The sequence below is a fragment of the Ranitomeya imitator genome, chromosome 5, assembly GCF_032444005.1.
Source record: "Ranitomeya imitator isolate aRanImi1 chromosome 5, aRanImi1.pri, whole genome shotgun sequence".
Taxonomy (NCBI): Eukaryota; Metazoa; Chordata; class Amphibia; order Anura; family Dendrobatidae; genus Ranitomeya; species Ranitomeya imitator.
This window is the reverse complement of record NC_091286.1, coordinates 280,510,662-280,526,316: the sequence shown is the minus strand read 5'-3', so window position 1 is coordinate 280,526,316 and position 15,655 is coordinate 280,510,662. Positions and strand designations below refer to the sequence as shown.

The window sequence follows — 15,655 nt, the reverse complement described above, 5'->3', positions numbered from 1 at the left end:
ACATCAAGCCAGAGGTTAGTTACTAACCCCATAGTCATATTGTATAAAAAACACACGCAGAATAAAGTCCTTTAATTGAAAGAATTACACACTCCTTTAATCAATCTTAATTAAACCATACTTACGATATTGCCCATTCCAGTGAATCCATTGTTTCCTGTTAGAGAATTAAAATAATAAGCAACAATATTCCTCACCTGTCCGCTGAGAAGATAATCCATTTGTCCCACGACGGGTCTAGCTCTGCTACATCTAGATGGCAGGTTGCATGATGCAACTATACAGCCTGCCATCCAGCAGAGACACTGAGCAGCATCTGCTACCGCTGCTCAGTGTCTTGCGGTGAACTCCTATGACCTGACTGACGTCACTGTGAGCGTGAGAAAGTTCTCAAAGCCTTGCCAGCGTGTGGAGTTCCAGCGCGTTGGCATGTCACACACCAGTCGGTGAGTTGGCACTTTCATGTGCTGCTGCAGCACTGCCAGAGTGCGGTGGCAGTGCTGCAGAAATTCCAATTTCCGGCTGATGTGGATGACATGCTCTTAGATAACACATCAGAGATGGAGGATGAGGAGGAGCAGGAGGGTGAGCAGGAACTGATGTAGGAGTGGAGGAAACCCTAATAGAAGTAGGGCCAGAAATCCTCGGCTTCAGGAGCACATGTGTCGTACTAGGGTGGGACCTTGCCCCAGCCTCCGCAATGTTGACCCAGTGTGCCGTTAGGGAAATGTTGTGTCCCTGGCCATGAGCACTTGTTCACGTGACAATCATTAAGTGGACAATCCCAGTAAGTGCATTGGTAAGGACACGGGTGATGTTACTGGCCACGTGCTGGTACAAAGCAGGGACATCACACCGTGAGAAAAAGTGGCGGCTAGGGACCGAGTAACAAGGGACAGCTGTCGCCATGAGTCGGTGGAAATTCTCTGTGTCAACAAGCATAAACGGCAAAATTTCCACAGCAAGCAACCTGGAAATGTGCCCATTTTGTGTTTGAGCCTGTGGATAGTTGGCTGTAAACTTTCTCTTTCATTCCAAGGCCTGGGTTAGAGACAGCTCAATGCAGTGCTGGGACAAGGATTTGGAAGTGCCTGAAGATGGTGGGTCAGAATGTGCAGGGCGGGAAGCATCTGTGCTAGTGTCATGGACAAGGAATTGGGAAGCACCTAGCACAGCGGAAGAGGCAGTGATGTCACCCGCTGGCACCAATCGTGGACCCAGGCATTTGGCTCACCAAATCGCTTAGATTACATCCTGATCATGCTGGTGGTGGCTAGGCTCTTACGGGGTCAGGCCACTGCTGATCTTGGCATGGTCGAGGTTGCAAATGACTTTTTTTTTTTTTTGTTGTTGTTGTTGTTGTCTTAGAACTCTCTTTAAAAAAAGGCCCAGACTGGGGAACACCAACCTCTTTGACAGAGAAATTCACGAGTGTCAGTGCTCTGTGGAACAGTTGTGTGCCTTTTCCTTATGGTCACCCCACTGCCTCTTCCTGCTTGTTTCGGTGCTGACGATTACTCCCCCTCTTCCCAGGTTGGGTCTGTGAGTCCGTCATCCACCACCTCTATTTCCACCGCTGCACCCTGGTCCTCTTGACTTGGTCACTTAACAATCTGACTTAATCGTTAACTGTGTCTCATCATCACCTTCTTCCTTAGACAAAATTTTCTGTTCCCCGCCGTCCTCTTCTTGTGGCCATGGCTGATCTAAACTTTGTGCATCACTAAAAAGCATGTCTTCCTGTCCCGCTTGGAGCATGCAGGTTAATAGGCCACAGTGAAGAAATTATGTTGTAAAGAGCTCCTTGGAGTTTCCTAGCGTGGGATCACTCATCTCTGGGGACTCAACATGGTGGGAGGAATGAGTGTCAGGGTAAGAATTAAGTGATCCAGGCTGTTGACTGATGAGACTGGATCGTGTGGAAGACTGCGTGGTGCTGCCAAGCATGCTTGAAGCATTATCTGCTATCCAACCGACCACCTGTTAACACTGCTCTGACTTCAGAAGTGGTGTACCGTGCCTCCCTTCCATAGTGGGACAGGAACCGTTTTGTCATTGATGGGTGTGTTTCTTGTGCTCCAGCAACAGGTGTAGTCGCACCTGCCCCACATACTCTGCGTCTGTGTGCAACATAATCAGCACTTCCCAGTCCTTTACCACACGCCTTACACATATTATGTAATTGCTAGGCCTCTTGAAACCAAGTTTATTTTTAATGAAAAAAAGGGGTCACTTTCAGAAGTCAAAGGTTTTTTTCGGGAGTTTAATGTCACCGTTATGCAACACAAAGCACGTAAAAGTGTTTGGATGACTAATTCAATCCAGAAAAATTTTTCAACCCTGCGTCATCAGCAAGCTGAACGAAATCTTATAGCATCACCGGCTGCGCAGTTGCACTTTGCTCTTCCCTACTGAAGGACAAAGGACATCAATCCGCATGCAAATGTAATCATTTGCGAACATCAGAAAAAGGTGGTGGCATTTGTTGGGATTTTAACAAACTGGTGACAGGTTCCCTTAATGAGGAGATTGTTCTTGTTTCCTTATGCACTTTGCTGTCAATTTCTTGAATACAATCTGACATAGTCAGAGCTGTACATCTCTACCTGTTTTTCATAGCTCCATTTCGACGTTTGTTAGCTTGTTGGTCATCCCTGTATGCTCTTGCAGAGGTCGGACCGCTAGGGTGTCCCTGACAGGTTGCAGCTTACCCCATCTATGTTGTAGAATCCTCCTGGGTTATACCCCTTAGGCATCTGTTCTTCTATTCCATAGGGCTGCTACTTTGTCTACAGTGCACATCTTTGTGGCGTTCTTATCTTTGTTTATAGGGATGCAAGTCTTAGCAGAAGGGTACTACAAATGGCAGTTGCTCACATGGTAACCTGAAAAATTCTTATTTCTCTTTCTTGATAGAGGAAATATATATATCTTGGTACCGTGTTAGCCAGTAGATAGAAAAATATTTAGAATTGAGAGTCCTCAGTGGATGAGACCTTTTAATAGCTAACTGAAAAGATGGTAACAAATTGCAAGCTTTCGAGACTACAGAGGTCTCTTCATCAGGCATAGACTTCTGCAGTGTTGGTATTCGCTTTCCCATCCCAGGGACTGCTTTAGGCTGTCCCATGGTTTCTGTGTCACCCAATGAAGTGTCTGAGAAATTAAGATTTTTGGTACTCTCCGCAAAATCTTTCTGGTAGCCTTCATTGGAAACACAGCACCCTCCCTTGTTCTGGGAAGTTTTGGTATTGCTCTTCCTGCTTTTTGCTCTAACTGAATAGCTGGGTGTTGGCTGCCCAGGTGTAGCCTGATGGGTAGGAGTTAGCTTTTTTCTAAATTGTATTCTTAGTGTCAGCCTCCAGGTGGCGGCATATAACCTGTCTGTGTCCCCTAATGAAAGCTATGAGAGAGATTTTGTGGTGAGTAAAGATGAGCAAACTTGTTCGGAAAGCATTCGCCAACCTCAAATTAGGCACAAACGTAGCACATTCGTGTTCAGATTCCCAAGCATTTTCCTCGAAATGTGCAAAATTCGGCCATAGTTTGGTAAATGATCGAGTTTCCACTAATGCTTTTGTTGGAACTTTGGCTAGGATAATGGTGCTGTATGATTAGTGGGGGGACAAGCAGAAAGGAGGCACACACAGATTTGTAGAAAGGAGGAGGTGCTAGCTGTACTGAATATATCCAAGATTCAACATGTAAGAGTTAAATCAGCCGCACTCTCAACTATTTGCAAAAATATTTAATTTATGTAAATAATTACACAAGAAAAGGCAAAAAATTCTCTAGTGATGAAACGGAGATCAAGTAACGTGTGACATTTCGACCCCGTCTGGATCTTTTTCAAACAGAATTATCTCATGCTGGTCTTGTGCTCTATCTTACAGCGATATAGAACTGAAGTTTGCTGGGGGTTTGCTTCAAGGTATGGTGACCGGGGAGCTTAGAGTAGGTACACGGTTATGCGCACCTACTCTGGCCCTGGCCAATTCATGCCTGCCCATCAACCAACGTCAAGGTGGTCTCAAAACTGATGGGTATCTAATGTGAATACCTCTCTTAGGCTGATGTCTGAATTCCTGGGTGAATGTGGTCACCTCTCAGTAAAGACTGTATAGGTAGGTAGAAGTGCTCGATCAGAGAGCTAACATAGAAATAACAAAAGACTGACTGGCACATCCAAGCTAGTGTGAATAGGTGCATACCAGGAGCAGCCACCTCCATATACAATATACAAAAAAAGTTGCACTCTTATCGTGTTAAAGCATTTCAGTGTGAAATATATGAAATATGGCAATATTGCTTCTGAATACTAGGAAAAAATGAGACGTGGGGAACCACAGATGGGCTAGTCTGCAGAGCTAGTCACACATTCTATTCCATGGGCATTAAAGTTCTGCTCCAAAGATTCACAGAATCAAGAGGAGGAAAGCATCTGCACCGATGCCCAAATTTTTTTTTTCTGTTGAATCTGAGGCCGAACGAAGTAGGGTCCAAGCAGACGTTAACCCCAGGGGGTGGAGGTGATCCTGATGAGACTCAGATACCTGAGGCGCACACGGACTGTACCTCACATGGCGAGGGGTAGGAGAACAGAGAGGATGACTGAGGTTGTGGATCTCATTTGGTGTGAACCTAGAGGCACGCAGCTGAGTAGCTCAGCAGAGGAGGTGGAGGAGGCAAACGAGGAAGTTACGGTGTGGCTTGTTGCACAGACATGGAGTGATGCAACCACAACAAGCACTGCATCCTAAGCCACTTCTCTGGCTGTGACCAGCAATGGTCGTGGGTCTGCAGTTCACAGGGGTAACAAGGGTTGCCTAGCCTGGGCCTTTTTTTGAGACCGCAAAGGATGACCCAACTCACGTTATCTGCTAACTTTGCAAAAAAACACTCAGTTGAGGCAACAATTGCAATAATTTGACAACTACATGCATCAACAGGCACATGCACAATCAACATGCGTTAGTATGGAAATCTCACTCCTAAAATGTGGACTAGCGATCCTCGCCAACCACATCGGCTGCTGCTTCTTCCGCCGTTGCCATGCAAGTCTTCTCACACAGGTCTCCAGCCGCAGAACCTCCACTTGTTTACCCCCTACAGTAGGGTCAGTGAGAGCCTGTTAGCTGTTACGGAAATGAAGATGGCTGCTTTTTTTTTTTTTTTTTTTTCACCCAAGCACACCACATCTTTCTCTTTCTCAATCCAGCATAATATCTCCGCCTGCACCTCACTCACAGTCCAGCAGTTTGAGTTCACCATACTCCACCCTCTCCCAGCACAGCACCCAGCCCTCAGTCCCACAGTTGTGGTCACGCAAAAGAATGTTTCCTCCTACACATAGCAAAGCTAAGCACATGAACTCCATCATTTCCAATCTGTTGACCAAGGAAATGCTGCCTTTCTGCCTGGTGGATTCAAATGGTTTCCAAAAGCTGATGGCCGTCACAGTCCCCCGGTACCCGTTTCCCAGTCGCCATTACTTCTCTAAGAAAGCTGTGCCTGCACTACACCAGCGTGTCGCAGACAACATCACTCTGTACTTGAAAAAAATCAATGTCTGCCAGGGTGCATTTCACCACTGACACCTGGACGAGTAAACGTGGCATTACATCTTGCTGACTGGGCACTGGGTGACTGTGGGAGAAGGTGGACATGGGAATGCTCCACAAGTCTTGTAATCCGCAAGAGAAATTGATGACATTTTAGTGGTATCTGCCCCTAATTTTTTTTTTACGTTTGGACTTCAATTTGGGTCTCCTTCATGTGTGTTGCCTGTAGCAGTAGGGCTACTAGACAGGCTTGCACTTACTTTCAATCAACTACCTGTGTTACTATCCTTAAATGTTTCTAGCAATAGTAGTCTACGAATCTGATTTGTGCCACCTGAGTGTGACTGAGCAGAAAAGCAGGTTGAGCAGTTGTATGAGTTATCAGGGCTCCCAGCACAGCAGATCTACACCGGTCCATCGCCCACCTCGTCTTAATTTAATCTTAAATTCAAAGATCTTAATGCTGGCCCAGACACTGATAACTCATGCATGGCCCATGGCTGGCTGCTGCTGTGCTATTATTACACTTCTACTGTGGATCAATTGATGCCACTGTTACTGGTGTCTGCCCCTAATTTTTGGAATTGTTTGGACTCCAAGTTGGCTCTTCTTTGTGTGTTGCCTGAATCTCAGGCCTACTTCTGTTGCTCATCCAGCTGTTACTGATCAATGTTTAAAGGGAAACTGTCACCCCCGGGTCTATTAAAGTAAAAGAGCCACCTTCAGCAGCACTAAGGCTGCTTTCTGTGAAGGTGGCTTTTATGTTTATTATCCCTAGGAACGCTGAAATAATTCGTTTTATAAATTTCCCGCCATACCTTTTATTGAGTCAGGGAGGTATGTTTTCTCCCCCTGACTCAACCGCCTCGCAGCCGTCCATCATCCCGCTCTGGCCTCTGGGCTCTGCCTCGTCTCTTGCTCGTGACGTCACTGGCGCTCTGCAATCAGTTCTCTGGCATGCGCCGTGCGCGCTGCCCGGGAACTTAAATCAGGTGATGTAAGGATTTTGCGCCTGCGTGTAGCGGAGGCCCCAGATCCCACCCCGCAGTGTGCTATGATGTATTCACACTGCGGGAATGGGAATCTGGAGTCTGTACAGTGGAGTGGGTCACCGTGCTCCATTGAAGATGGAATAGAGGTATGGCGGGAAATTTATAAAAGTCATTATTTCAGCATTCCTAGGGATAATAAACATAAGCGCCACCTTCACAGAACGCAGCCTTAGTGCTGCTGAAGATGGCTCGTTTACTGTTCCTCCTTGCACAGTGGCTGAGGTAGAGGTCCTGCTGCTAGGTTGTTGCCCTCCTACGGCCCCCTCCACGTCTCCTGGTGTACTGGCCTGTCTCCTGGTAGCTCCTCCAGCCTCTGGACACTACGCTGACAGACACAGCAAACCTTCTTGCCACAGCTCGCATTGATGTGCCATCCTGGATGAGCTGCTGTACCTGAGCCACTTGTGTGGGTTGTAGAGTCCGTCTCATGCTACCACGAGTGTGAAAGCACAACCAACATTCAAAAGTGACCAAAACATCAGCCAGAAAGCATTGGTACTGAGATGTGGTCTGTGGTCCCCACCTGCAGAACCACTCCTTTATTGAGTGTGTCTTGATAATTGCCAATATTTTCCTTCTGTTGTCTATTCCATTTGCACAACAGCATGTGAAATTGATTGTCAAACAGTGTTGCTTCCTAAGGGTATGTGCACACGTCAGGATTACTGGCAGAAATTTTCCTGACAAAAACCTGACATTTGTGCCAGAAATCCGCATGCGTTCTTTTCGCGTTTTTTTCATGCGTTTTGACGCGTTTTTGGTGCGTTTTTTCCCAAATGCATAGAATAGCGGGAAAAACGAAAAATTAATGAACATGCTGCTTTTTTTACCGCGATGCGTTTTTTTCGTGGAAAAAACGCATCATGTGCACAAAAATTGCAGAATGCATTCTAAATGATAGGATGCATATGTCTGAAGTTTCTAATGCGGTTTTATCGCGAAAAAAATGCGAAAAAAACAGAACGTGTGCACATACCCTGAGTGGACAGTTTGATTTCACAGAAGTTTGATTTACTTGAAGTTAGATTCTGTTGTTTAAGTGTTTCCTTTTTTTTTTTTTCAGCTGTGTATATATGTAGATTTTTTTAAACAGAAATTAGAAGTCTTAGGCTGTGTTCACACGTTGCGGTTCTTTTGAGGTTTTCCCCGATAAAAACGCTATAAAACCGCAAAGAAACCGCATACAATAAGCATCCCATCATGAATGAATTCCGCATGTTTTGTGCACATGATGCGTTTTTTTCCGCAAAAAAAACGCATACCGCACAAAATCCGGACATGCTCTATCTTTTTGCGTTTTTTTGCGGATTTCCCACTCCAAAATGCATTGGGAAGTGTCCGGAAAAAACCGCGGCAAAACCGCGGCAAAAACGTGTCAAAACCGCGGCAAAAACGCATGCGGTTTTCTTGCGGATTTCATGCAGAAAATGTCCGGAATTCTCAGGAATTTTCTGCATGAATTCCTGAACGTGTGGACATAGCCTAAAAGAGCATTGGTGGTCAGTGTAAAAATTGGAAGAGCTCTAGTTTTTATTTTTAACACAGATTGTGATATGTAAAGAAAAATACGGTACATTAAACACACAAACCAGATTAAAAAATAGGTCACATTCCCTTTAAGATAGATTTTTAAATTGCTTAGGGAATCTGTTGCAGTAAAATGGATTGTTAATATTGTTTTATGGTTTTCATTTTTTTCAACGTACCACAGGGTCTTAAACGTTTTAATCAATATATCGCCTAATACTTATTTCCAGCTGATGAGTGGTAACAATCTTACTGAAGGATTTTTTGGTCTTATACATGCAGCATGGAAAAATTATTCAGCATTACTTATGGAGATTTTGTACAGTGACACAGACAGATTTGGCAAGAGATATCAAGCTGCATTTTTCAAATCTGACTTGACACTTTGTGGCAAAAACTTTAGAATGCTTCTGCATATCCCAGTGATTCTGAGATTATTTTGTCATGACATTGTATTTTATGGCGAGGACAAATTTACCGTATTTTTCCCCAAAAAATTTCAGAGGAAAATGGGGGTGCGTCATATAATGCGTATATACCTTACTGATACCGTTTCTGCAGGCCGCAGACTAGTATGAGGGGGTCTCCGGTGCCGCTGCGGGTGTCTCCGGTGCTGCGGGGGCTCTGCCGACATTTGTAAAAGGCCAGAACCCCCAGTAGTTCCATGGTTTCCTGTGCCGTGGACTCTGGGAAAATGGACACCGGGGGCGGCGCATGCACAGATGTAGATTACGGGAGATGACACATCTGCGGTGAGCTCTCATCTCACAAGATCTTGGTGCTGAGATCTCCATCTGCGCATGCGCCGCCCCTGGCGACCATTTGCGGGGGGGGGGGGGGGGGGGTTGTGGCTAGTGTCTCTGGCCTTTCACAACATGTGTCGGCAGAGCCCCCGGCAGCGGAGACCCTCGGAAGCGGCAGCAGCGCGCCGCACATCAGAGCCTCCCCTCATCCCAACCTGTGGCCTGCAGCATTACCCCACTACTGTCTCCTCCAGCAGCGTCCCCGCTTCACCGCAGCCACCACCCCCGGTAAGCAATAAGACACATGGATTATAAGAAGCACTAACATTTTATAAAAAAAAATGTTTTCTTATTTTTCTCCTCAAAATTTGGGGTGCATTTTATAATCCTGAGCGTCGTAAAATATGGTAAGTCAATATATATTTTCCATTTAGTTCTAAAAATATGTGAACTATAATGAAACTTTAGAAAAATTAGCAATTGTCACACTTTTTTCCCATACTTTTTTTTTGTCATACTACACAAAATAATTAATTAGTAGTTACATTTACCATATGTCTATTTTACATCTGCATCATTATTTAAATGTCCTTTGAATTTTTTAGGATTTTAGAAGATTTTAAAGCATAGCAGCAATTTTAAAAAATGTTTTCAAGAAAATATATAAAGCCTATTTTTTTAGTGACTTTGAATGGCCTATATATCGAAAAATCCTGAAAAGTGATACCATCTTAAAAACTGCATACTTCAAAATATTCAAAACGAGTGATTGGATGTTTTCACCCTTTGGGAATTTCACGGGAATGAATGCAAAGTGGAATGAAATAAATGAAAAATTACATTTTTTTCCCCACTAAAATGGTGCTAAAGCCTCATTATTTTTTTTCAAGAGGTTATAAGAAAAAATGGACTATCCAATTTGTTGCACAATTTCTTCCAAATGCGGCAATGCCTCATATGGTGTCCAAACAGTAGAACTCCTTCTCCACAATTGACCCCATTTAGGAAACTATACCTTGTAATGAAAATAAATTAATCCATGTGTGTGGAGATACTTTAGGACACATTTTCACAAAATGTTTTAACATTGTGCCACGAAAATGAAATATTTTTTCAACTAAAACATTTTAACGACACACATTTCATTTTCATGAGGAGTAATAGGAGAAATATTACTCCATAATTTATGAAACATCCCACAAGTAACCTTTTTTTGGAAACTACATCCCTCAAGGAATACAATTATAGACGTGATAGCATCTTAAAGCCTCTGCTTCACAGAATTTTCTAACATGGCATTTTCTGCAAAATGTTGTTTTGGCCCCAAATTTTACGCTTTCACATGGGATAATAGGAGAAGGCAATAATATGAGATTGAACACTACTGTGAGAGCACTATTTGGCTTTTGGAACGCAGATTTTATTCGCTATTAACAGAGCCCCTGAGGTGTCAGAACAGCAGAACATCCTCTCATCCCTCCACAAGTGATTCTACGTGACACCTACATCCCTCAAGGAATTTATATAGGGGCTAGATTTGAATTGTTTGGCCTATGAATATAAATAAAATACATTTTTGCTACTTTGTTTTGGGCCCAGTTTTTTTATTTTCACATAATGTAATAAGAGAACATTCACCCCATAATATGTTGGGAAATTTCTCCCAAAGATGGCAGTACCTCATTGTGGTTATAACTAGTGATGAGTGAGTGTACTCGTTGCTCGGGTTTTCCCTAAGCACGCTCTGGTGACCTCCCGAGTATTTATGACTGCTCGGAGATTTAGTTTTCATGGCGGCAGCTGAATGATTTATAGCTACTAGCCAGCTTGATTGCATGTGGGGATTCCCTAGCAACCAGGCAACCCCCACATGTACTGAGCCTGGCTAGTAACAGTAAATCATTCAGCTGCCACGATGAAAACGAAATCTCCGAGCAGTCATAAATACTCGGGAGGTCACCCGAGCGTGCTCAGGAAAACCCGAGCAACAAGTACACTCGCTCATCACTAGTCATAACGCACTATTTGGCTACTTGACCGCACTCGAAACGAGCTCTGTTTGATTTTTGGAGCATAGATTTTTGCGGGCACCATTTACATAGCCCCTGAGATGCCAGAAAATCAGGAAATAAAAGTACAAAGTGATTGAATTTGGGAATTGCGCCCCTTTAGGAATTAATCAATGGCTGAAATAACTTTTGGCCCTGGAAATTTCCACACAGTTGGTGTTGTAGAATGAAAATTTTGACTGAACTTTTAGTGCCCAATACATTGTGGCCAGTTTGGAGTTTTGGTGACACGCAGCCCCTAAATTTAAGTGGGGTTTTCCCTCTGCAGCAGTGCCATACATGTGGACGCTATCTACGGTTTAGGTACACTGCAGAGAATGGTGTTTTGGTTTTTTTGGAGAAGGAGGAGGGTGAGAATTGTGGAGTAATGTCGCTTTTATTATACCAGTAATAGGTAAACCCTCTATTTTTCCATTGATGGATGACTGAACTGAGTGGGGACTTGTTCCTCATTGGATGAATTGAAGTTTTATTAGTATCATTTTGGGATACATAACATTTTTTTGCAATAGGATAAAGATAGTGGGCACCACAAAAGTATAGAATAGGAGATGGGGTACTGCTAACTGCGCAAAAAGGATATAAGATATAGAAAAGAAACGTTCCGTGGAATAAGCGTGCACACCCACAAATGAGAAACCATAAAAGCTGGCTTTATTGAAACAGAGTACCGATCCGTTTAACAACAATTAAAAACCCAAAGATGCCATCAACAAGAAAACAATAGGCAGGGTAAGACACAATAGTCCCAAAAATGTCAGGGTATACAAAAAATGTTAATAAATGTGCCCCATCTCACGGGTGTATATGTAGCATAGACCACAAAGAATTATCTTGAAATAATCAGAAAAAATGCCCCCAAAATAACAGGTAGTAATAATGCTGTATAAATAATTGTCTATATATACCCCATGAAGCAATTACGTCAAAATAACCAATATAGCATATACCGTATATATAATTATATCTAACAGTAGTAGCACACGGAGTATATAGACCAAGAGCAATAATGATAGGAAATATGAATTATCCCTTTTGCCGCAGTAGTATAAATATATAGATATGTTTAAATATAAATACCAAGGGAAAAATAAGAATTAGATGTAAACCAAATCATGACAAATCCAAATGACCTCAATAAGCATTTCCCTAATAAATGCTAATAAAACAGCATAGCATATCATGTAAACAGATACCCGGTATGGAGTGCCTCAACCCAACGCCTGTCGCTAGCTAGTGTAGCTTCATCAAGGGTAGTCATAACATTTTTTTGATCTCTTTTAAGGCTCAGTTCACATTTATTCTGTGCTCTACATGTGGGTTTCCGTCTAAATTCCCCAAAAAACGGATTCAGAACAATCATACCCATTCAATTGCTGGCAGCGGCTTTTAAAGGGACACTGTCACCTGAATTTGAAGGGAACAATCTTTAGCCATGGAGGCGGGGTTTTTGGGTATTTGATTCACCCTTTCCTTACCCGCTGGCTGCATGCTGGCTGCAATATTGGATTGAAGTTCATTCTCTGTCCTCCGTAGTACATGCCTGCACAAGGCAATCTTGCCTTGCGCAGGCGTGTCCTATGGAGGACAGAGAATGAACTTCAATCCAATATTGCAGCCAGCATGCAGCCAGCGGGTAAGGAAAGGGTGAATCAAATACCCAAAAACCCCGCCTCCATGGCAAAAGATTGTTCCCTCCAAATTCAGGTGACAGTGTCCCTTTAAGTGCCGTGATTTGGCCTGGACGTTAGTTCAGGTGGCCATCGGCTTCCCTGTGACGCAGTCTTATGGAACTTTGACAACTGAGGGCCAGTGAAAGCCCCGTGCCAGTACTGTTATTTTTCTTGTGCTGTTCAGCCTGTGGCTGGGCATCATAGAACATAGTGATTTTTGCTCTATACAGCAACACTGTGTTGCTATTTATTGTAGAATTGATCAGACGACCACAGGTTCAAGTCCCCTAAATGGACTAACAAACTGTAGCGTAAATTTAAAAAAAACTTTAATAAAAATAAAGATCTAAAAAGTTGAATCGCCCCTTTTAGCAAAAAGAAAAGTAAAAAAATACATATTTGGTATCCACGTGTTCAGAAACGTCAGATCTATGAAAATCTAAAATTATTCTTCGCTTTTTTAGCACCACTAAATCTAAAAAGTAGTATTCCTTTTTTATTTTTCATGTGTTTATTTTTGTTTTCTTTTTTTTTTGTCTGTAGTAGACACTTTTTTATGATGGTATTTCCTATGGACATTATTAATTTTATGGTTTATGAGGTTTTTGCAGAAAATACATTTCTCTCCTTTCCGATTTATAGATGATAAATCTATGGTCAGCTGGGGCTGCACCATTGATACCCCCAATACTTATAAATGAGGTCCCAAATTGCCTGTTCTTTCTCGCTGCACGAAAGCCGTATCACTCAGACACTCGGCTGCTACCCATTTCAATTCAGAATCTCTATTATAGTAATGTTTGCATCCCCCATTGAACCCATCTTTAGTGGAAACACTCCTTCAGTTCAGTGTTGTGGTGTAGAGGGTACTGAAAATGCCAGGTTAATTCTAGTTCTCTTTAGTATTCATTAGCAAAAATGCAATATTAAAACTAGGGTTTTGCTGTAGTCACAATTTTTGGACTAGGGTTAAGAATTGTTTTGTTTTTATTTCTTAGGTTGGTGTGCAAATTAAACACTAGAACCACCATACTGGCTGCCACAAACCCAAAAGGAGCATATGACCCTGAGGAATCCATTTCTGTAAATGTGGCCCTGGCTAGTCCTCTTCTAAGTAGATTTGATTTGGTCTTGGTATTGCTGGACACAAAAAATGAAGACTGGGATAAGATCATCTCCTCGTTTATATTGGAAAATAAAGGTACTATATATAGATCAGAAATGTGAATACTGGTGTTCAATAGAATATCACATTTTTGTTTTGTTTCAACTATCTAAATATATTTATTAAAAACTACCATGTGGATGGTGACCATCTCTGTAGAGTGGTATGTCAGTACTTCATTATAAGGCCAAAAATATGTGGAGTTTGTTGGACATCTCCCCATTGGCATCACTATGGAGTTGGATGCCTGAAGCATCAATAACAACTTGTACTTTTCGGAGGCTTCAGGTGCCACGTCATGGCTGGGCTTTGGTTGCTCCTCGAAACTTCTGCTTCACAATAATAGCCCTTACAGCTGATCCAGCAGGTTAGAGATTTCCCCGACTGACTGCTCAAAAAAGATGGCATCGATGTCCCTGAGGTCTATAGAAGACCCATTCTATTACCAGTGTTTGTCTATGGAGATTACATGGTTGTGTGCTTGATTTTGCACATCTATTTTATGGGTGTGATTGAAAAGTCCAACAACTCTATAAATAATTTTCCAGAAAAGTTAAATTCTGTTTTATTTTGTGCTGTTATCTGTTTCCATGTTAGGAAGTCCTCGTAAATCTGACAAGCTGTGGACCATGGAAAAGATGAAGACCTATTTTTGCCTCATAAAGAGCCTGCAGCCTAAGATGTCTGAAGGTGCTAACATGATATTGGTCCGTTACTACCAACTCCAGAGACAAAGTGATAACAGGAATGCTGCACGTACTACCATCCGGCTTCTAGAGAGCCTGATACGCCTTGCAGAAGGTAAGTACACTGGCTACACGAATTATATGGTGTTAGTCATACTTTATTGACATGATGTTGTGTAACCTGTTCAGGGCTAGGCCATTTACCACTGTTTTTCACCAGGCACATTTCCAGGTCATTTCCAACACGCAATTTAAAGAGCTGTAAAATAAAATTTTATGTCTGGATATTCAAATAAAGGCACGGATGATTGACCTCATGGAGACCAAAACATCCAACACCGCGGAGACACCATCACGTGTTTCTCAACGCAGTGATCCAGAACACTGCCCCCAAATATGCAAATGCATGTAGAGGAGCTGCGGAGACACCATCACGTGTTTCTCAACGCAGCGTTCCTGCGGCATAGAGAAGCATCGCGCAGGAAGGGGGCTCCCTGCGTGCTTCCCTGAGACCCTCGAAGCAACGCGAAGTGATCGCGTTGCTCCGAGGGTCTCTTACCTCCTCCTCCCTGCAGGCCCGGATCCAAAATGGCCACGCGGGGCCTTCCGGGCCCTGCAGGGAGGTAGCTTCCAAGCGCCTGCTCACAGCAGTGTCAGATCAGCGATCTGACCCTATATAGTCATGTCGCCACCCTACCCCCCCTCCCCCCCACCCCCCCCGGGACAAAGTAAAAAAAAAAGAGGCAAAAAACGACGTTTTATTATCATACCGCCAAACAATAAGGGGAATAACACGCGATCAAAAAGACGGATATAGATAAACATGGTACCGTTGAAAACGTCATCTTGTCTCGCAAAAAACGAGCCGCCATACAGCGTCATCAATGAAAAAATAAAACAGTTATAGTCTTCAGAATGCAAAAATAAATATTTTATATATAAAATAGTTTTTATTGTATAAAAGCGCCAAAACATAAAGAAATTATATAAATGAGGTATCGCTGTAATCGTACTGGCCCGAAGAATAAAACTGCTTTATCAATTTTACCAATCGTGGAATGGTGTAAGCCCCCCCCCCAAAAGAAATTCATGAATAGCTGGTTTTTGTTCATTCTACTTCACAAAAATCGGAATAAAAAGCGATCAAAAAATGTCACGTGCCAGAAAATGGTACCAATA

General features: G+C 43.0%; 1 protein-coding gene across 3 annotated transcripts in view; it reads left to right on the top strand.

The window, feature by feature from the left end:
- Window positions 1-15,655, top strand: part of MCM9 (minichromosome maintenance 9 homologous recombination repair factor) — a 102,571-nt gene that overhangs the window by 67,958 nt on the left and 18,958 nt on the right. For all 3 annotated transcript variants that reach the window (XR_011312399.1, XM_069726212.1, XM_069726211.1), the window contains 2 exons: window positions 13,624-13,826; window positions 14,388-14,591. Coding sequence is in view for 2 of the 3 variants with exons in the window: in XM_069726212.1 (XP_069582313.1) it covers window positions 13,624-13,826; window positions 14,388-14,591 (407 nt within the window). In the remaining variant the exon portion in view is untranslated. The remainder of the gene's footprint in view (window positions 1-13,623; window positions 13,827-14,387; window positions 14,592-15,655) is intronic.